Below are 20,524 nucleotides of genomic sequence, written 5' to 3' on the forward strand. Positions count from 1 at the left end.
AGGCTTTCTCATATTGTTAGTATTCAGTCTTTATTAAAATAATGTTAAAATATTGCAGCATGGCTTACAGTGACCTACTCAGCCTCCCATGAGGCGAACACAACTTTTAAATTTTTTCTGGTATTTACCTTTATATTTGTAAATAACTTTTTTGTTGCCTTTTATGGACTTCTAAATTTTTTTAAGACTTTATTTATTTATTTTTAGAGAGGGAAGAGAGAGAGAGAAAGAAAAGGGGGGGGGAGGAGCAGGAAGCATCAACTCCCATATGCACCTTGACCAGGCAAGCCTGGGGTTTTGAACCCGCGACCTCAACGTTCCAGATTGACACTTTATCCACTGCCCCACCAAAGGTCAGGCCTGGATTTTTAAATTTTTTACTTTATGGATTGACTTCCTATTAAAGAGGATTAAGATATAGCTTTATTATACCCTTCCTAAACACACACACACCCATCATTCTATGACATTGATTATAGCACAAGTTTGGAATCAGTTCTCAGGGTTAACATTTTTATGCCTATGAATATATTGTTTATGACTAAGACATATAATATGCCATGAGTACTCACTTGCTTTAATGATTGAGAGAGGGCTAGTCTTCTATGTGCTCATCATGATCCCCGAGAGAATGCTAAACCATTTTTTAGTCTTCTCAAACATATCATACTTCTCATTACGTATCAGGTAATCTACTGATTTTTTTTCCTTGGTCACACCTCTCTTCCTTATACACTATATCAGTTTTATGGGGCTGCCATTACAAAACACACATGGTATCTTTAAACAAAAATTTATTTTGTGAGTTCTGAAGGCCAAAAGTCTGAAATCAGAGTTGGCCGGGCTCTGCTCCCTCCAGAAGCTCGTGGGAAGAAGCTGTTCTTGCTTTACCAGCTCTGGTGGCCCCAGGCATTTTTTGACTTGTAGCTGTGTCGCTCTTACCTCTGGCTCCATCTTCCCATGATCTTCTCAGAGTTCTTGTCTCTCTCTCAAAAAGACATCTGGCGTTGGTTTTAGGGCCCACCAGATAATCCAGGATGATAAGATCTCAATGTCCTAATTACACCTGCAAAGACCTTTTGACTAAATAGGTTTCATTGGTAGATTCTAGCATCAAGACATAGACATACCGCCTGACCAGGCGGTGGTGCAGTGGATAGAGCATCAAACCGGGATGCGGAGGACCCAGGTTCGAGACCCCGAGGTCGCCCCCTTGAGCGCGGGCTCATCTGGTTTGAGCAAAAAGCTCACCAGCTTGAGCCCAAGGTCGCTGGCTCAAGCAGGGGGTTGCTCAGTCTGCTGTAGCCTCCGGTCAAGGCACATATGAGAGAGCAATCAATGAACAACTCAGGTGTTACAATGCGCAACGAAAAACTAATGATTGATGCTTCTCATCTCTTCGTTCCTGTCTGTCTGTCCCTGTCTATCCCTCTCTCTGACTCTGTCTCTGTAAAAAAATAAAAATAAATAAATAAAAAAGACATAGACATACCATTTACTTATTTATTTAATTACTTATTTGCAAGAGACAGAGATAAGGAGAGGGAAGTATTAATTCATAATTGTGGCACTTTAATTGCTTATCGATAGCTTCTTATACGTGCCTTGACTAGGGGCCAGTGACCCCTTGCTCAAGCTGGTGACCTTGGGGCTTCGAACCTGGGTCCTCCCAGGTCATTGCTGTGTCCATTGTGCCACCAGTCAGGCTAGACATAGACATATCTTTTAGAGGGTTGATATGACTATGCATATTATTTGTGTTAGTGTGTTTTCATTTCTCTTTGGTATATTCCTTAGAATGGAATTGTTGAGTGATAGAGTCAATTTATATTTAATCTTTTAAGAATATCTGAAGGAAACCCTACTTAGATCAAAGGTTTGAGGTTGCAGGACAGTTTCTCAGTATTGTTCACTAATTCTTACCAAATAGCCCTCATTTTTTTGTTCATACAGCTAATCAGTATTTATTGAACATGTTCTGTTTGCTGGATTCAGTGGTAAACAGGATAGGAAACACCATCTCTACTGTCTACAAAGAAGATCATAAACAAATAATATTGTAATAGGATAGTTTATTAAGAAAACAGTGTTTGCTATGTGATATGTTGGCCAGAGCCCAGCTGTGGTAGCTGCTAAAGGCCATAAATGGTATTAGAGCAGGTCCCTTTGTTTGAAAATGGCAAAAGCCAGCTAGCTCTGGCCAGTGTGTGCACATTGAGGGATTTGGTACCTAGAATCCTCTAAAGTTTGTGCCTAGAAGGAGCTGGAGTTTTCCTTCGTGTGAAAGTTTTACCTTTTTCTCAGTTGTAGAACACTTTATTAGGGGCTTTTCCATAGATAACTAGTTGTGCTGTGGCTACAATTGAAGAGTCAAGGGACTAGAGTAGGGGAAACAATCATTCTTTTCTACTAACCTGTAACTGAAATTTAGTGTTTCCTTCTGTTAAAAAAGTAGAAAACAAATCAAAGGGCTATTGTTAACTGAATATAGATTCAGCTGCCTGCCTTGACATGAAAAGCCAGTGCTTGTGACACAGGTGCTGGTGAAAGGAAAGAAGTTTATTCAAGTGCTGGCCACCTGAGAAGAAGGGGACACTCCTGTTCTCAAAAACCCATCTTAACAGTGCAGATGCCTTGGCCAGATTGTCGAGGGGATTCAGGAGAGGGAGAATGCTAGGGGGAGGGCAGATATGCAATTTCTCTTCAGGGAAGGAAGTTCTTATCTTCATGGTAGACTGGACTTCTGTGGTCTTCTTGGCCTTGTAACTGAAATTGAAGTTACCAAGTAACTCATGGAGTTACTGTTATTCTGAAACTGGTGTCTCCACATCCCTGCATTCAGGCTGCTCCCTTAGCCTTGTCTGAGAGTCAAAACAGCCAGCCTCACTGTGGAGGGAGAGAGGGGAGGAGCTAAGGTACAGTCCTGTAGTTTCTGCTGTGTCCATTTTTCATACCATCTCTTGATGTGCATCAGCCAGAGGGTGACAGGCTGTAACGAGAACTTGGCCAGAGATAAAAGCATAGGATTGATATATACATTTAATATGTTACAGGATACATAACTTTATTACTAGATTACATAGTTATAGCCAGACCTGTGGTGATACAGGAGATAAAGAGTTGACCTGGCATGCTGAGGTCGTGGGTTTGAAATCCTGGGCTTGCTGGGTCAAGGCCCATATGAGAAGTAACTACTATGAATTGATGCTTTCCGCTCCACTCCCCCCCTTTCTTTCACTCTCTCCCCCCCACCTCCTTTTTCTCAAATCAATAAAAAAAATCGTAATTAAAGTAACAAGCTGGATTTAATATTTACTAAGGTTCACATAATTAGCTTTACAGAAATTCTTTTATAAGCTTATTTAGAATATTCTGGTTTGTTCTTTTTTGACAGAGTGAGTCTTGAGAGAGGGACAGATAGGGACAGACAGGAAGGGAGAGAGATGAGAAGCATCAAGTTTTCATTGTGACACCTTAGTTGTTCATTGACCACTTTCTCATATGTGCCTTGACCAGGGGGCTACAGCAGAGCAAGTGACCCCTTGCTCAAGCCAGTGACCATGGGATCATGTCTGTGATTCCATGCAAAGCTAGTGACCCCACGCTCAAGCTGGTGAGCCTGTGCTCAAGCTAAATGAGTCTGCGCTCAAGCCAGTGACCTTGAGGTTTCAAACCTGGGTCCTTTGTGTCCCAGTCTGATGCTCTATCTACTGTGCCACTGCCTGGTCAGGCTAGAATATTTTTATTTTAATTTTATTCTTGTATTTATTTTTATTTTTTTATTCAGTGAGAGGCAGGGAGGCAGACAGACTGCCACATGTGCCCTGACTGGGATTCACCTGGCAAGCTCACTAGTGGGCGATGCTCTGCCCATCTGGGGCATTGCTCTGTTGCTCGGCAACCATGTTATTTCAGCGCCTGAGGCAAAGCCATGGAGCCATCCTCGGCACCTGAGGCCAACTTGCTCGAACCATTTGAGCCATGGCTGTGGGAGAGGAGGAGAGTGAGAGAGAGAAGGGGAAGGGGTACAGAAGCAGATAGTCTCTTTTCCTGTGTGCCCTGACTGGGAATCGAACCCAGGACTTTCATATACCAGGCTGATGTTCTAGTATTGAGCCAGTCAGCCAGGGTTAATTTTATTCTGTAAACTAATATCAGTAGTATAGCCTATTCATTTCCCCATTACACTGTTAATAGTACTTGTATTGGTGACCAGTAAAAATCAGTTCCTTTCTTTTTAAAATTTATTGATTTTTGAGAAAGAGAGAGAAACATCAATATGCTGTTCCACTTATCCATGCATTCATTGGTCTATTCTTGTATGTGTCTGGAGTGGGGATGGAACCCACAACCTTGGTGTATTGGGACCATGCTCTAATGAACTGAGCTACCAGGCCAGGGCTAAAATTCTGTTATTTTTATATCATTCTGTACTTGTTGCAGGTGTATTAAATAAAATATTGTTTTCCTTATTACTACTTTAAAATTGTAGCCATTATTAGACCTGCTGCAAGATCTTGTTAATGAGTTAATACAATAGCACGTGTATCATATTTTGGTTTTTGAATAATTAGATAATTAAATTTCAGCATAGTTGTTTACTGTCTAGGTTTTTTTCTTTTTTTTGTTAAAAAATATTCTGAGGCCTGACCTGTGGTGGCACAGTGGATAAAGCGTCGACCTGGAAATGCTGAGGTCGCCGGTTCGAAACCCTGGGCTTGCCTGGTCAAGGCACATATGGGAGTTGATGCTTCCAGCTCCTCCCCCCCTGTCTCTCTCTCTCTCTCTCTCTCTCTCTCTCTCTGTCTCTCTCTCCTCTCTAAAATGAAAAAAAAAAAAAATATTCTGAGATGAGACCCAAATGCAAAGATGCCCATGGTGTAGAAAAAATTGGAAATCCTTTGTTCTAGGACACCGCCACCCTACATCCTGAGCACTCCTGTTTCTATCACAATGCACTTCTTTCTCTTCATTCTTCCTTTCATCTGCTCAAGCTTCACTTGAAGATTCAGCTCCAGCCAAGCCACTTTATCACAAAATCTAAGGATGTTTTTTGTTTAATTCTCATTGAATTCTGAGCCTCCCTCTCTACCTACAGACATGTGTTAGTTGAGGCAGATGGAAGAGTTAGAGAATGCGTGTGAAACCAGCCTACTGGCACATGTACCCTTCATTTCTTAAATGTGTTAAGTCCAGATGGGTGCAGAACAGAATGGAGAAACCAGGAGAGATACCTCTGGCTGAACAGTAGCACAGACTGAAGTAAATGTCAATATTCTTGCTTAATACATACGCTCTTAATAAACAATGCTGATAATTATTGAGATTCCTTTTCTTTTTTCTTTTTAAATAGAAATCATGTTGTTGATATCAGTGTTGCAGTCAGTACTCCTGCAGGACTTATCACACCTATTGTATTTAATGCACATATAAAGGGACTGGAAACCATTGCTAATGATGTTGTTTCTTTAGCAACCAAAGCACGAGAGGGCAAATTACAGCCGCATGAGTTCCAGGTAAACTATTATTTATTTATCTTCTGAATGTTAACAATTATGTTATTTTTAACGTTGGCATTATACTTTTATTGCATTTTCCACCTTTTATTCTGCCTTTTAGTCTCACTGACACAAGGTCTTGAAAATAAAGAAAAATTGAGTTAACCTATCAAAGGCTGAAAATAAGACATTTTCTAGCCTGACCAAGTGGTGGCACAGTGGATAGAGTGTCAGACTGGGATGCAGAGGACCCAGGTTTGAAACCCTGAGGTCACCAGCTTGAGCATGGGCTCGTCTGGTTTGAGCAAGGCTCACCAGCTTTAGCACAGACAGGGTCGCTGGCTTGAGCAAGGGGTCACTCTGTCTGCTGTGGCCTCCCAGTCAAGGCACATATGAGAAAGTAATCAATGAACAACTAAGGTGCCACAACAAAGAAATGCTTCTCATCTCTCTCCCTTCCTGTCTGTATGTCCCTCTCTGTTCCCCTTTCTGTTCCTGTCACATACACACACAAAAAAGACATTTTCCAGCTTGTATACAAAGGCCATGCACCTGACTTACTCATATTGTAATGATTGTGTATTTTTAAGTGCAGAGTATTTCAATTAGGCCTTTATTGTTTCCTTTCAGCTATAATGATGTTGTGATTCATAAATTGGAACTATGTATTTAAGGTGTACAGCTTGATGTTTTGATGTATACATACATTATGAAATGATCATCAGTCAAGCTAATTAATATGTCATTTCATACACTTTTTTATGATAGTTCAGAGGCTTTTCTTAAAGTAAAAGATCTTAAGGTCTTTTCACAAATGTTAGTTTTTTTCAGATTTATATTAATGAGCAATTAACATGATCTAATTTTAATTTTTTTCCTCTAGGGTGGCACTTTTACCATCTCCAATTTAGGAATGTTTGGAATTAAGAACTTCTCTGCTATTATTAACCCGCCTCAAGCGTGTATTTTGGCCATTGGTGCTTCAGAAGACAGACTGGTCCCTGCAGACAACGAGAAAGGGTGAGTGCCAGAATGGAGAGTGGCTGTAAGCTCACTGTAATTACATTACAACTGATTTGAGGCCCAGTTTTAGAATTACTGGCATGGCATGTTCTAACTTCAGGTAGTGTCAGATGCCAAAGAGTAAATATTTAAGGCTTCGTGAGTCCTGTGGTCTCTCTTGCAGATACTGTGCCAGTGTCGGGTGAAAGCAGCCATCGGCACTGTGTAAATGAGTTCCAGTAAACTCATTTGGTGGGATTTGGCCTGTGGGCCTTTAGTTTGCTGATCTGTGCTCCAGATGGCTGTTTGTTTTGCTTCTTTATGCTATAAATTTTGGCTAGAAGTCTGCAGGACATAAAGAATAGGTAGAAAATAATATTACCTGGCTGGGAGTATAAGGCCAGAGTTGGCATTTGGACTGTTACTGGCTAAAATCTGGTGATTGCTTTTAGAATACCTAATAATATTTTTTAATCTTTTTCTAGATTTGAAGTGGCTAGCATGATGTCTGTTACACTCAGTTGTGATCATCGGGTAGTCGATGGAGCAGTTGGAGCCCAGTGGCTTGCTGAGTTTAGAAAGTACATTGAGAAACCTGTCACCATGTTGTTATAATTAACCCAAGAATTTCTAGACTCTCCAAGGTCACATTGGTTCAGTCTTATCAAGATATAAATATGTTATTAAACAGGTGGTTCTTTTTATTTTAAAGCTAAGCAGTTATTTTTGAGTCTGTCCTGTTAAGTTACTTGTAATGGTCATTGTTGAATTTTTTAAAATTCCAGTTACACTCAAATATTGTGCACATTTAGTAAACAGCAAATTTTAAGCTGAATACTCCTGGTCAAGGGACTTGTGGCATAGCCCTTGGGTGATAAGTACTTTCACTGTGTAAAGGTAGAATTGTGTTTTCCTATTGAGCCAGGTACATAAAAGTAACCTGGATAAAACCTTAAGATTTTGAAATTTAATTTCCTCAGATGTTTTCTTTATATTTGAGGAAAAGAGAAGTCAGGAGACTTTGTTCTCTTAGGGAACGGGTTTGAATTGAAACATGATTTTGGAATTTAACCCTAATTAATTTTTTTCTTTTACCTGATCTTGATTTTATCCTGGATGGCAAGAGTAGAAAACTTCAAGGAAAATAAGGGAAATTTAAAAAAGTCAGCATTTTCTTATACTTCTTCAACCATTGTTTATTTTTCCCTGAATCCCAAAATGGTGGTTTTCCCTCCTTGAGATCACATACACACACACACACCAGATACTTGATACAAATGAGAATTTGTGTGGGTATTTAAACAACTTAAATGTATAATTCTAAGTAGAATTCTACATTACCTCCAAATAAAAGAATATGCTTACGGAATTTAACAGAGAAGTTGTGAAAGTAGAATTTTTCCATCAATATTAAGTGGTGGTTGCTTGCAAATGAACTTAATTACCAGAACTTACTACTCAAATATAACTTTGGAAAACTATATCAAGTAACAATGGAATAAGTGTACATAAGTAAAATATGGTTTCTAGAGATATGTGCCAAAGTCCACACATAGACTAACAAGTTCTCTGAAAAGAAGAGGGAGAGAGACATTGGGGAAGGGCACTGAAAGATGATAACCAAAGCAAAGGGGTCATTTCTACTTGGATAAAGTAAAAACTGTTAAATGTGTATAAAAAAGTGCCCTGTGTTTTCCCACCCCAGGGTTAACTCGTAAATTAAAATTTTTAATTTAATTTTAACCCTAAAATCCTATTGGTGAGAGAAAAAAATACTTAGGTTGCATACTACCTTATCAGCCTAAATATTTTTTTCCATTTTGCCTTTCTTTGGCTGGGTAGGGGGATAATAGTCAAGATAATAAAAATGAATGGGGAACATTATCACAGTTCCAGGCTTTCTGTTGAATTGATGTGCTTTAATAAATATTTGAAATTGTTTTGACTATTTAAAATTAATCTGATAGTGCTTTCTTATATGTAAAATATGGAGCTAGCCCCTGAAATTTAGCTCTTTCACTGTTGAATCTATTTCTAAATGTTCATTATTACATGGTGCACAAGTGACACTCCATATATTCCAGAAATATTTCCCTTGTACTGTTATGAAAACATCAATATGGTAATTAGTAATTATAGCTTGAACTGAAGATTACACAGAAGCAACAAGTTTATCACAAGGGACCATCATCAGAATGAGCTACATCTGGTGCAAACACAGGAAACTTCAGCGATAATTCATTCTTTGCTTATGTTTATGGCTCTTTTGTTCCCTTGAAAAAAAATAAAAAGTTGTCTTCTAATAAAAATTGTTGAGTTAAAAATTAATCTGACCTATAATCTAAATCTGGATTCAATCTATCTTGCTATAATTCACAGAGTAAAGGTTAGAAATAGTGGTTTGGTTCAGATTGGATTTTCTTTGGATAGCTGAGTGAGTGACTGACCCCTTGCTCAAGCCAGTGACCTTGGGCTTCAAGTTAGTGACCTTTGGGCTCAAGCCAGCAACCGTGGGGTCATGTGTATGATCTTACACTCAAGTTAGTGAGCACGTGCTCAAGCCGTGACCTCAGAGTTTTGAACCTGGGCCCTCCATGTCCCAGTCCAATGCTCTATCCAATGTGACCCCGCCTGCTCAGGCCAAAGTAGATTGTTTAAAAGTGAAACTAGATGTTTTCAATATGTCTCACCTGTTGGTAACTAATTTTTCATCTGTTGGTAATTAATTTTCACAATAAACGATTCAGAGCAGGGATATAAGGCTCAACTACAGACACTTTTTGAGTTCATAGAATTGATAAAATCAGGACTGAGTTCAGAAGGATATAATCTAATACTTTAAGCTTAAGGAGTTACTGAAGCACCTCATGTTGGGGTGTGGCACATTGCAAGATGAAAGTGTGGTCTGGCTGTTAGATATTTTACTCCAATCCTGAGGTTTGTGGATGTGGTTACAGTATCTCAAGGCCTGCTCTACAAGAGGGTTGACCAGTGCAAGACTGGATAGGAATGTGTTTCAAGGAAGACTTATCACCTGCTAATGCAGAAGCCCTGGAGTACATGGGAAAGAATCATAACTGACAATTGGTCTAAAACTAATTATAGAAAACTCTGGTCTCTAAATCAAGGACAGTGTCTATCTTGAATAATTTCCAATTTTGAGGAAAAAAGATGTTGGTAAGATTCAAATTTATACTCCACAGTTCATTAGTTTATGCTCTTCCTGGGCAAAGTTTTGGTTTTCTTGTAGGGAGGGGGAGGTGGGGATGTTTTTTCAATAAAAAAGTCCATTGAAGTTCTATAAGTGAAATGATTTTGGGAAATAACTAGCATAGTCAACATTTTTTTTTAGGTGAGAGGAGGGGAGACAGACTCCCGCAAGTAGCTGACTGAGATCCACCCATCAGCCCCCATCTGGGCTAATGCTAAAATCAACAGAGCTATCTTTAGGGCCTTGCACCAGTCAAGCCACTGGCTGCGTGAGAGGAGAAAGAGGAGGGAGAAGCAGGTGGTCGCTTCTCATGTAGGCCCTGACCAGGGATTAAACCCAGGACACCCATAAGCTGGGCCAACACTCTACTGAGTGGGCCTATATTTAACATTTAAACATTAAGTGTATTAGATGTCCCCCACCCCCCCAAGAAAGATTCCCCCCCTTTCATTCTCTCTCAAAAATCAATAAATACAATTTTAAGAAATAAGATTAATAGGGATTTTAAAAACTGTTGAACTAAAAACTAATCACAAGAATGTTTTGTTCTAGAGAAGAATTAAGGAATGTTTATGGTTTGATGTGAGCAATGCTCACTTGGGATATAAACTGGGAAGTTGATACCTTTGTATGGAACAAATATCTGACAACTTAGATGAATGGGAGTTGAAAAGTATTTTTTAAATTATTTTCTTTGGCCCTGGCCAAGTGGCCGAGTTGGTTAGAGCATCGTCCCGGTACACCAAGATTTCAGGTTTGGTCCCCTGTAGGGCAAATACAAGAATTGACCAATGGTCTGACCTGTGGTGGTACAGTGGATAAAGCGTTGACCTGGAATGCTGAGGTTGCTGGTTCAAAACCCTAGACTTGCCTGGTCTAGGCACGTATGGAAGTTGATGCTTCCTGCTCCTTCTCTCTCTCTCTCTCTCTCTCTCTCTCTCTCTCTCTCTCTCTCTCTCTCCCTTCACTCAAATGAATTAAAAAAATTTTTAAATCAACCAATGAATGCATTGGTTGGAACAGCAAATCAGTGTTCCTCCCTCCCTCTCTAAAAATCAATACATTTTTTAAATTACAAAAAGTTATTTTCCTAGGAGAAAGACACTTGTCCCAATGTCAACTCCTTTTCTTAAATTAGAGTTAGATACTTTTTTGCACCTTACTTTTGTGCAATAACACCCAGTTACTATTACTGCATCTTTGTGTCCAGTCCACAGGTCCATGCCCACCTGGGTAGCTGGGATGTCAGCTATTTCATAGAAGTAGAGATTCACAGAAGTAAATTTGCATATCATTACACTGACCTTGTATCTTTATTGTTGGAGGAAACCTTTACTCCTATGGCCCATCTTGATGATAAAAAACTTCTTGCACAATCTGGGATTTGTGTCTGATGCAAAAATTTACTAGACACAACATTTATTTTTTCAACTAGTAAACAGAATTCCCACATGTTACTTTAGAAACAAATAGAATTTTTCCAAATGGTATTTAAGTTACTTAAGACCATGACAGGCCCTGGCCAGTTGGCTCAGCGGTAGAGTGTCGGTCGGGCGTGCCGGGGGCCCGGGTTTGATTCCCGGCCAGGGCACATAGGAGAAGCGCCCATTTGCTTCTCCACCTCTCCGCTGCGCCTTCCTCTCTGTCTCTCTCTTCCCCTCCCGCAGCCGAGGCTCCATTGGAGCAAAGATGGGCCAGGCGCTGCTGGGGATGGCTCCTTGGCCGCTGCCCCAGGCGCTAGAGGGGCTCTGGTTGCGGCAGAGCAAAGCCCCGTAGGGGCAGAGCATCGCTCCCTGGTGGGCAGAGCCTCGCCCGTGCCGGGTGGATTCCGGTCGGGCGCATGCGGGAGTCTGCCTGACTGTCTCTCCCCGTTTCCAGCTTCAGAAAAATACAAAAAAAAAAAAAAAAAAGACCATTACAAATATCTTCAAAAACAAGTATATCTTGGCAGTACTGTTTTTAGTAGTTTCTGCTTGTTTATTTGAGGAGAAAGTGAGTTTTTTTCCCATTGATTTGAGAGAGAAGGAGGGTAACTTGCTGTTCCACTTAGTTGTTTCATTTACTTGCGCATTGATTACTTCGTGTTTGTGCCCTGACTGGGGGATCAAACCTGCAACCATGGTGCATACAGATGAGAGGGTTTTTTTGTTTTTGTTTTTGTTTAAATTGACTTGAGAGAGAGAGAGAGAGACAGAACATTGATCTGCTCTTGTATGTGCCCTGACCGGGGATTGAACTGGCAACCTCTGCACTTCAGGATGACACTAACCAACCAAGCTATCTAGCCAGGGCTAGGATGAATTTTTTTTTATTTTTAAGGTAACAGATAATCAGAAAAATCTCATTCCATCAAAAGGAACTCTTAGAAAACATGAAATGCGCTTTTAAGATAAACCACTCTTTCTTCACCCATAATGAAGGTCCCTTAATTCACCTAAATTTAGTTCTTGACTTACACCAGTGGCATTGTGACGATTAATGTAGCTTTCTCTTTGATAAATTTTGCTGAAGTCATTTCAGTATCCACAGATTCTGGAAGATTCAGATGTAATCTATACTTCTCAGAGACCTCAATCAGTAAATCATCCTAAGAATAATAAACCAAGAGAGTTTAAATATATATATTTGAGACAGGTAGAGAAAGAGAAACATTGTTTGCTGTTACACTTGTTTATACACTCATTAGTTGATTCTTGTATGTGCCTTGACTAGGGATTTATGTGGGGTTTTGTTTTTTTTTTTGTATTTTTCTGAAGTTGGAAATGGGGAGGCAGTCAGACAGACTCCCGCATGCGCCCGACCGGGACCAGATGAACCCACGCTCAAGCTAGTGATCTCGGAGACTTGAACCTGGGTCCTCTGCATCCCAGTCCAACACTTTATCCACTGCGCCACCGCCTGGTCAGGCCCAAGAGTTTTGTTTTGTTTTGTTTTTGCATTTTCCAAAGCTGGAAATGGGGAGGCAGTCAGACAGACTCCCGCATGCACCCAACCGGGATCCACCCGGCATGCCCACCAGGGGGCGATGCTCTGCCCATCTTGGGGCATCGCTCTGCTGCAATCAGAGCCATTCTAGCGCCTGAGGCAGAGGCCACAGAGCCATCCTCAGCGCCTGGGCAAACTTTGCTCCAGTGGAGCCTTGGCTGCGGGAGGGGAAGAGAGAGACAGAGAGGAAGGAGAGGGGAAAGAGTGGAGAAGCAGATGGGCGCTTCTCCTGTGTGCCCTGGCCGGAATCGAACCCAGGACTCCTGCATGCCAGGCCGACGCTCTACCACTGAGCCAACTGGCCAGGGCTCCAAGAGAGTTTTTTTTTAAATTTTTAAAATTTATTTATTCATTTTATAGAGGAGAGAGTGAGTGAGAGAGAGAGAAAGTGGGGAGGAGCAGGAAGCATCAACTCCCACATGTGCCTTAACCAGGCAAGCCCAGGGTTTCGAACTGGTGACCTCAGCATTCCAGGTCAACGACTTATCCACTGCGCCCACCACAGGTCAGGTCAAGAGAGTTTTTAAAAAAAAGATTTTATTTATTGATTTATTTTAAAGAGAGGGAATGAGGGAGAGAGGAGGAGAGAAGCAGATGGTCGCTTTTCCTGTGTACCATGACTAGGAATCAAACCCAGGACATCCATATGCCAAGATGATGCTCTATCCATTGAGCCACTGGCCAAGGCTGAGATTTTTCTTTCTTTCTTTTTTTTTTTTTTAACAAAGGCTGATTAAGACAGTCTGGAGACAATGACTAAATCACAAGTCCTTATACTTTTGTTAAAATTTCTACGTAGGTTGCCTGTCTGGGAGTGGCATGGCGGATTGAGTGTTGGCCTGGGACACTGAGGGCCCAGATTCAAAACCCTGAGGTTGTCGGCTAGAGTTGGGCTCGTTAGCTTGAGCTTGGGCTTGCTAGCTTGAACACGGGATCATTGACATGAGCCCAACTGTCGTTGGCATGATGCCAAAGGTCACTGGCTTGAGCCCAGTGTTGCTGGCTCAGCTTGAGCCTACTCCCTCCCCCCGATCAAGGCATGTATGAGACATAATCAATAAACAACTAAAGTGAAGCAACCATGAGCTGATGGTTCTCATCTCTCCATGTCCCCTCTGTTCCCAGTCATGTTTCTCTAAAATAAGAAATTTCTACCTTCGTTAAGTAAGGATTACATCACAATAAATTTTTGCATTTGACACAAATCACAGCTATTAAGTAAAGAAAGGCCATTGAAAAATGGTTATGTCTAGCCCTGGCCAGATAGCTCTGCTGGTTGGAGCATTGGCCTGAATGAAGTACAGAGGTTGCTGGTTTGATCCCTGGTCAGGGCACATACAGGAAAAGACTGATATCCTTGTCTCTCTTTCACTCTCCCTTCCTCTCTTGCTAAAATCAATTTAAAAAAATGGATGTCTAAAAAAGAATTGTTGGGTATAGCCTGACCAGGTGGTGGCGCAGTGGATAGAGCGTTGGCCTGGGATGCTGAGGACCCAGTTTGGAAACCCTGATGTCATTGGCATGAGCATGGGATCATAGACATGAACAAGTGGTCACTGGCTTGAAGCCCAAGGTCGCTGACTTAGCCCAAAGTTGCTGGCTTGAGCAAGGGGTCAGTGGCCTGGCTGCAGCACCCCCGTCAAGGCACATATGAGAATGCAATCAACAAACAACTACGGTTCCACAACTATGAACTCATCTCTCTCCCTTCCTGTCTGTCTGTCCCTCCATCTCTCACTGTCTCAAACAAACAAAAAAAATTGTTGGGTATAGCACTGATTGGAATTAAATAAAATTTTACCAGCTTCGACTAAAACTAATGTAAAATAATCTTTGGACCCCAACATTCCATGGACACAAACCACGCTGAGTGCTCAGCATCTAAGGATGGCATGTTGTCCAGTTCTCTCTTTAGATGTGATCAAATGTGGGGGGAACCTTCGCAAAGAATGGAATTGAAGGTGATGGAAAACAGTGGAACTAGGTAGGGGACTAGGTAATAAAGGAATCTGTCATGGCCCTAAGTCAGAACATCTTCATCCAGGAAAAGGGACCCTTGGAATACTGTCTATCAGGATTTCAGCATTGCTGTAAATCAGTGACTGCTGTGTGCCTTATATTTTTACCATTTCTAAACTGAGACTGTTAACTGTGGTTATCTTCTCCCTGTTTCAAATTGTATGGTGCATGAGGTTGTGGGAGTAGATGACTTGTCTTTGTAGTTCATAGGTCTGGTTCAAGAGGAGCAGAATGCAGACTATGAGGGCAAAATCCTGTACTTTACAGTCTGATGGTGGAATTGGAGGTATCTTCCTTGGGGAAAGATGCAAATATTTGTGACAAAAAGACTGGACTGTGGTGCACTGTAGGATTGTTGCCAATTATTTGATCTTTTGTCAGAGGATTATATGTGTATCCCGGCCATGTGAGAAGAATATTCTTCCCTGTCTACTGATGTATGTAGGAGTTGGTGTAATCACTTACTTTGGCCAATAGAATGTGAGTACAAGTGATATATGCCATGACTGACAGGAAGTTTTAGGATTCGTTGCACAGTTTGGCCATTTTATTTTCCCTCTGCCAGGAGAATTGCTTCTTCACCTGTATCTTGAAATGTATAAGACTTGTGAGCAGAGTAGGTCTAGCTAACATGTAACTTGAGCAAATTATTGTAAGCCACTGAGATGGTGGAGTTTGTTACTGCAGCATGAAATAGTGAATGTCGACTGACACAAATTTACAGTATAAGCTACTCAACCTACCTCAGAAACACTAAGGTCACAGAGAGATACTGAATTAACACCAGGTAATTCAACTTTTAATTCAATCTTCAATGGTTTCTCATTCTGATCTGCCACAATTTTTAACTCATGGGCTGGTCTCTTCATCTCCACCTGGGTCTCTGAACTGGAAATCTCTTCTATCAGGCACCCTTTTTTGCCTGAAACTTGGTCGTTTGGTAGTAAAATTTGAGGGAGGTGATCTCGATTGCTCACAGTACTGCTTATCTGTTCAAGGGTTAGTTCTTTATGAAAAAAAAAAGATAAAAATCACAAAATTAATCAACAACATAAACTACTCTCAGGCGGTAAGCTACTGTATATGTATTGTCAGCCAAGAAGGGAGATAAAGCTGCAGCTAAATTAGTTTGGGAATCTTACACCAGAGAGATGTAAAAATTTAAAAGTTTACAGGAATTAAAAGTTCCAGGACATGCTAATATTTCTAATATCTAATCTTTATCTTTTTCTATTTTGTTTCATATCTTTTAAAATTGAGATTTATAGTTTGCAAAGTGTACACAGGATACAAAATTTTACAATCAGTTTAATTTCCCATTTATCTTCAATAACTCACCCTTTCTCATATTCTCTCTTAGATCTGTGGGGTCAGTTTGGCTTCCCATCAGATTTTGTTTCATCCTTTGAGTGCTTCCTTTTACTTTGAATTTGGTAATATGGTAAAAGTGTGAGAGCGTGACCTGGAGTTGTTCCTCAATGCATTTCATGGCCATTCGTATTAACAGATCTTTCTTCACTGGATCCTTTTCTGCTGCCTGGAGCACATCAGGATTGTAGGCAACATCGATGACTTTATATACATCTGTGTGTAAAATAAAGAAAGCCAAAAAACCCAAAAAAGACTATAAAAGACAAACATCTGCATGTGAAATTCAGAGGGTGTGAGATAAAGACAACTTGTTTCACTAATGAAACTGTCAGGTAATATATTAAGCCAGAATCCTGGTAAAGTTAGAAAGTGTAAATTCTATGCCTATATATTTGAGAGGCAAGCATAACATGTACACAAAATTTCAAATAGGGCACATTTTTTGGTATTTTATGTGGGTTTAAAACAGCTCATATTGTTACATAAACAGTATCAATTTGCTTAAAGGTGCATTTATTAGTCATTAGCTACATTATAGCAAATAAAATGTTTTACATGCAATGTCTTTTACCAAGTAAAGTCTGGTTTATGCTATTCCCATTAAAAATTTTTAAATGTGCTTTCTGTCCTGTAATTCTGTGTACCTGATGTTTCAGACACATCTTCTGGTCTCCCAAGCCTTACAGGTACTGGATGAGTGGCTGACTGGGGAGCTGGAATCCTCTTCCACTGACATATGTTGATAAACATTGTTCTATCTTTTGGTTTCTAGAAATCAAATAATTTTGCATATCTTTAAACCTAGTTTTTTATTTTTAAGAAATATTCTAAAAGTAACTCATCACAAAATTTGAAGAGTGAGAATTTTAGGTCCCAAGTAAGTGATTACATGTATTAAAACTGTTTGAGAAATTACTATTGTTACATGATTTTCCCAAAGCTTTTTTTTTTTTTTTTTTACAGAGACAGAGAGTCAGAGAGAGGGATAGATAGGGACAGACAGATAGGAAAGGAGAGAGATGAGAAGCATCACTCATCAGTTTTTCGTTGCAACACCTTAGTTGTTCATTGATTGATTTCTCATATGTGCCTTGACCGTGGGACCATGGGGCTACAGCAGTACAGGTAACCCCTTGCTCAAGCCAGTGACTTTGGGTCCAAGCTGGTGAGCTTTAGCTTAAAGCAGATGAGCCTGCACTCAAGCTGGCAATCTCGGGGTCTCAAACCTGGGTCCTCTGTATCCCAGTCTGACACTCTATCCACTGTGCCACCACCTGGTCAGGCTCCACAAAGCTTTTCATGAAGAATCAAGCTGGTGCCTGACCAGGCGGTGGCGCAGTGGATAGAGCGTCGGACTGGGATGCGGAAGGACCCAGGTTTGAGACCCCAAGGTTGCCAGCTTGAGCGCAGGCTCATCTGGCTTGAGGAAAAAAAAAAAAAAGCTCACCAGCTTGAGCCCAAGGCCCTTGGCTTGAGCAAGGGGTTACTCGGTCTGCTGAAGGCCCGTGGTCAAGGCACATATGAGAAAGCAATCAATGAACAACTAAGGTGTTGCAATGAAAAACTGATGATTGATGTTTCTCATCTCTCTCTGTTCCTGTCTGTCTGTCCCTCTCTCTGACTCTCTCTCTGTCCCTGAAAAAAAAAAAAAGAATCAAGCTGGTACTCACAGGGGTTCTAAGCAGCTATTCCTGGTGCATTTGTTTGTCCACCTTTTTTTTTTTTTTTTTTTTTTTTTTTTAATTTTTTTTTTTTAATTTTTTTATTTTATTTATTCATTATAGAGAGAGGAGAGAGAAAGAGAGAGAGAGAGAGAAGGGGGGAGGAGCTAGAAGCATCAACTCCCATATGTGCCTTGACCAGGCAAGCCCAGGGTTTTGAACCGGCAACCTCAGTGTTTCCAGGTTGACACTTTATCCACTGCGCCACCACAGGTCAGGCTGTCCACCTTTTTAAAAAATTTTTTTAATTTATTCATTTTTAGAGAGGAGAGACAGAGAGAGAGAGAGGAGAGAGAGACAGAGAGAAGGGGGGAGGAGCAGGAAGCATCAACTCCCATATGTGCCTCGACTAGGCAAGCCCAGGGTTTTGAACTGGTGACCTCAGCATTCCAGGTCGACACTTTATCCACTGCGCCACCACAGGTCAGGCAGGTTCTCTTTATTTAAAAAAAATCTCTTTGACCTAGCTGGATAGCTCGGTTGGTAGAGCATCATCCTGACATGCAGGGATTGGCCCTTTGATCCCCTGTCACGAGTCAGCGGGGTTTGTAATTTCGCAGGTCTGAAGTGGAAACAGTGGAGGATTAGAAAATAAACACAGAAAGAAAAGGATGGGATTGGGAGGTCTTATGGTGGCTGATAGCCTACCAAAAAGCACCTGTACTCCCAGAGCTTTATTTTTATTTTTTACAGAGACAGAGAGGGATAGATAGGGACAGACAGACAGGAAAGGAGAGAATGAGAAGCATCAATCATTAGTTTTTTGTTGCGACACCATAGTTGTTCATTGATTGCTTTCTCATATGTGCCTGGGAGGGGTGGCTAAACAGAGCAAGTGACCCCTTGCTTAAACCAGTGACTCTGTGCTCAAGCTGGTGAGCCAGTGCTCTAGTCGGCAACCTCAGGGTTTTGAACCTGGGTCTTCTGCATCCCAGTCTGACACTCTATCCACTGTGTCACTGCCTGGTTAGGCTATGGTTTTTCCAATAAGTCATTACATTACATTACTTTTACTTTTTTATTCTAGCAGAAAAAAATGGCTAATTTTGAGATCTTCAAAATATCAAATATGAATGTTCTATTTTTGCTCCTTCAATGCGATCTCCCACCGTATATTTCATTTTCCATTTAGAGTGGCCATTACCTTCAAGTGTTCCTGTGCTAAAGTATAGGAGCAAAAGCTTAGGGTAAGCTACTCTCTGGTTACTGTACGATCGTTTCAGGACCTCCCCATCCCTGGGCAACAACTCTACACACCAGGATTCTTGTCTGCAGACAGAGCTGTGGTTCTGGGGCGGCACAGAGCTGTCTGCCCTCTTTCAGCTGCTGTTGAATGAACTTCTCATAGCCCACAGGGTTACTTTCAGCCAGCTCATCTAGGAGATTCCAGAACTGACTAGCTTGGGTGAGCAGATCCTTTGAGGAGGATTTCATGATAGAGGTGAACAGGTCTCTTCAGTCTCTGGAAAGACAGGAGTTAAGGGGAAAAATTTTGTGTAACTATTGATTCATTTCTTCTTTTAGGGGAGGAGGAACAGGTCAGAAATTGTTTTGGTAAAGTCAGCATTTATCCTTAACACCTGTGTCTAAAAGACTGTGGCTCAGCCTGACTAGGTGGTGGCACAGTGGATAGAGCCTCAGACTGGGACGCGGAGTTCCCAGTTGGAAACCCCGAGGTCACCGGCTTGAGCACGGGGTTGCTGGCTTGAGTGTGGGATCATAGACATGAACCTAGCTCTGCTGTAGCAACCCCCCCTTAAGGCACATATGAGAAAGCAATCAATGAACAACTAAGGAGCTTCAAGGAAGAATTGATGCTTCTCATCTCTCTTCCTATCTGTCCTTCTCTCTGTCTCTCTGTCTCTGTCACAAAAACAAACAAACAAACAAAAAAACACGACTGTGGCTCAACACCACTTTATCTTTTGCCTTATTCTCAAATTATCTAGTACCCCTTAAATTTTCACGTGGTGTTCTCTCATGAGGCTGTAACCTCTGCCTAGACCCTCACACGCCCTGAGGAGAACAGAGTATTCATTTTAGTCTAGATTTCTGGCGGTTTCCTTTCTCCAGCCCCTGGATTTGGGCTGATTGGGGCTGAACCCGGTCTGGAAGCCGCCGAGGTGTGTGGTGGGGGCCACACGAGACGGCCTCATCGCTCAGCACAGCATAGTCATTAACAGCATGGACTCCGGAGCCAGAATGCCCAGACTACACTCTTGGCGCTATCACCTGCCAGCTGTGTGACCTTGGACAATGAATGTACACATACGCGTAGGTTTATTCTCCTTAGAAGGAAAACGACACTGCCCATCTCCTAGGGCTACTGTGATGGCTAAGCAAGCTGATGAGAGAGGGCGGAACACTTGCTGGACGCTACACGAGGGCAGTTCCCGGGCACCCACCCCACCCATGCGGGAAGGTGTCCCAGCGTATCCTCAGAATGAGAAAAGGAGGAGCTTTCGGTTCTTCGAACACTACAGTAGGGTTAGACGACGGGGGACCGGACGAACCGACAACCTTCTAGCGGTCTGCGAACCTACCTTTTAGTTTTCGGATGAACTGCGACGCCCGTTACCAGAGTAACCAGACAGGGTGCGGTATGTAATACGGTCCGGATAGGTCCGGGAGGCAGAGAGGTCCTTTCACATCTAGTTCCGGATCTCTCCTTCCTGCTCCGGGCCTCGCTTCTTAGCTGTAGCTGAGCCCGGCCCACT

The 20,524-nt window shown here is 41.6% G+C and overlaps 2 protein-coding genes across 6 annotated transcripts in view; one reads left to right on the forward strand and one right to left on the reverse strand.

The window, feature by feature from the left end:
* The window catches only part of DLAT (dihydrolipoamide S-acetyltransferase), a 32,963-nt gene extending 24,135 nt beyond the window's left edge, over positions 1-8,828 (forward strand). For both annotated transcript variants that reach the window (XM_066244671.1, XM_066244681.1), the window contains exons 12-14: positions 5,354-5,516; positions 6,382-6,518; positions 6,986-8,828. In XM_066244671.1, coding sequence (XP_066100768.1) covers positions 5,354-5,516; positions 6,382-6,518; positions 6,986-7,115 — 430 coding nt within the window. In that variant the 3' untranslated portion in view covers positions 7,116-8,828. The remainder of the gene's footprint in view (positions 1-5,353; positions 5,517-6,381; positions 6,519-6,985) is intronic.
* On the reverse strand, positions 1,876-20,495 carry PIH1D2 (PIH1 domain containing 2). 4 transcript variants are annotated; one of them, XM_066244713.1, is made up of 7 exons: positions 20,351-20,494; positions 19,065-19,269; positions 16,731-16,854; positions 16,054-16,299; positions 15,459-15,721; positions 12,168-12,298; positions 1,880-2,989 (listed from the first exon to the last, which is right to left on the reverse strand). In XM_066244713.1, the coding sequence occupies exons 2-7, from the start codon at positions 19,239-19,241 to the stop codon at positions 2,971-2,973; spliced, it is 960 nt and encodes a 319-aa protein (XP_066100810.1). In that variant the 5' UTR covers positions 19,242-19,269; positions 20,351-20,494; the 3' UTR covers positions 1,880-2,970. The 4 variants fall into 4 exon arrangements, with proteins under 4 accessions (XP_066100820.1, XP_066100810.1, XP_066100799.1 ...); XM_066244702.1 differs by having other exon boundaries at positions 1,880-3,001; XM_066244693.1 differs by having other exon boundaries at positions 1,883-2,886; positions 20,351-20,495.
* Positions 20,496-20,524: the final 29 nt, after the last annotated feature.

This window comes from Saccopteryx bilineata, chromosome 1 (genome assembly GCF_036850765.1).
Source record: "Saccopteryx bilineata isolate mSacBil1 chromosome 1, mSacBil1_pri_phased_curated, whole genome shotgun sequence".
Lineage (NCBI taxonomy): Eukaryota > Metazoa > Chordata > Mammalia > Chiroptera > Emballonuridae > Saccopteryx > Saccopteryx bilineata.

Bases quoted from the DNA above. Each gene is read 5' to 3' on its own strand.
- PIH1D2 (XM_066244693.1), bottom strand. From the start codon at position 19,241: ATGAAATCCTCCTCAAAGGATCTGCTCACCCAAGCTAGTCAGTTCTGG. The intron at 16,855-19,064 runs GTGTGTAGAGTT...TTTGATTTCTAG, and splicing joins GTCTGCAGACAAGAATCCTG to AAACCAAAAGATAGAACAAT. The intron at 16,300-16,730 runs GTACACAGAATT...TTTTACACACAG, and splicing joins AGATGTGTCTGAAACATCAG to ATGTATATAAAGTCATCGAT.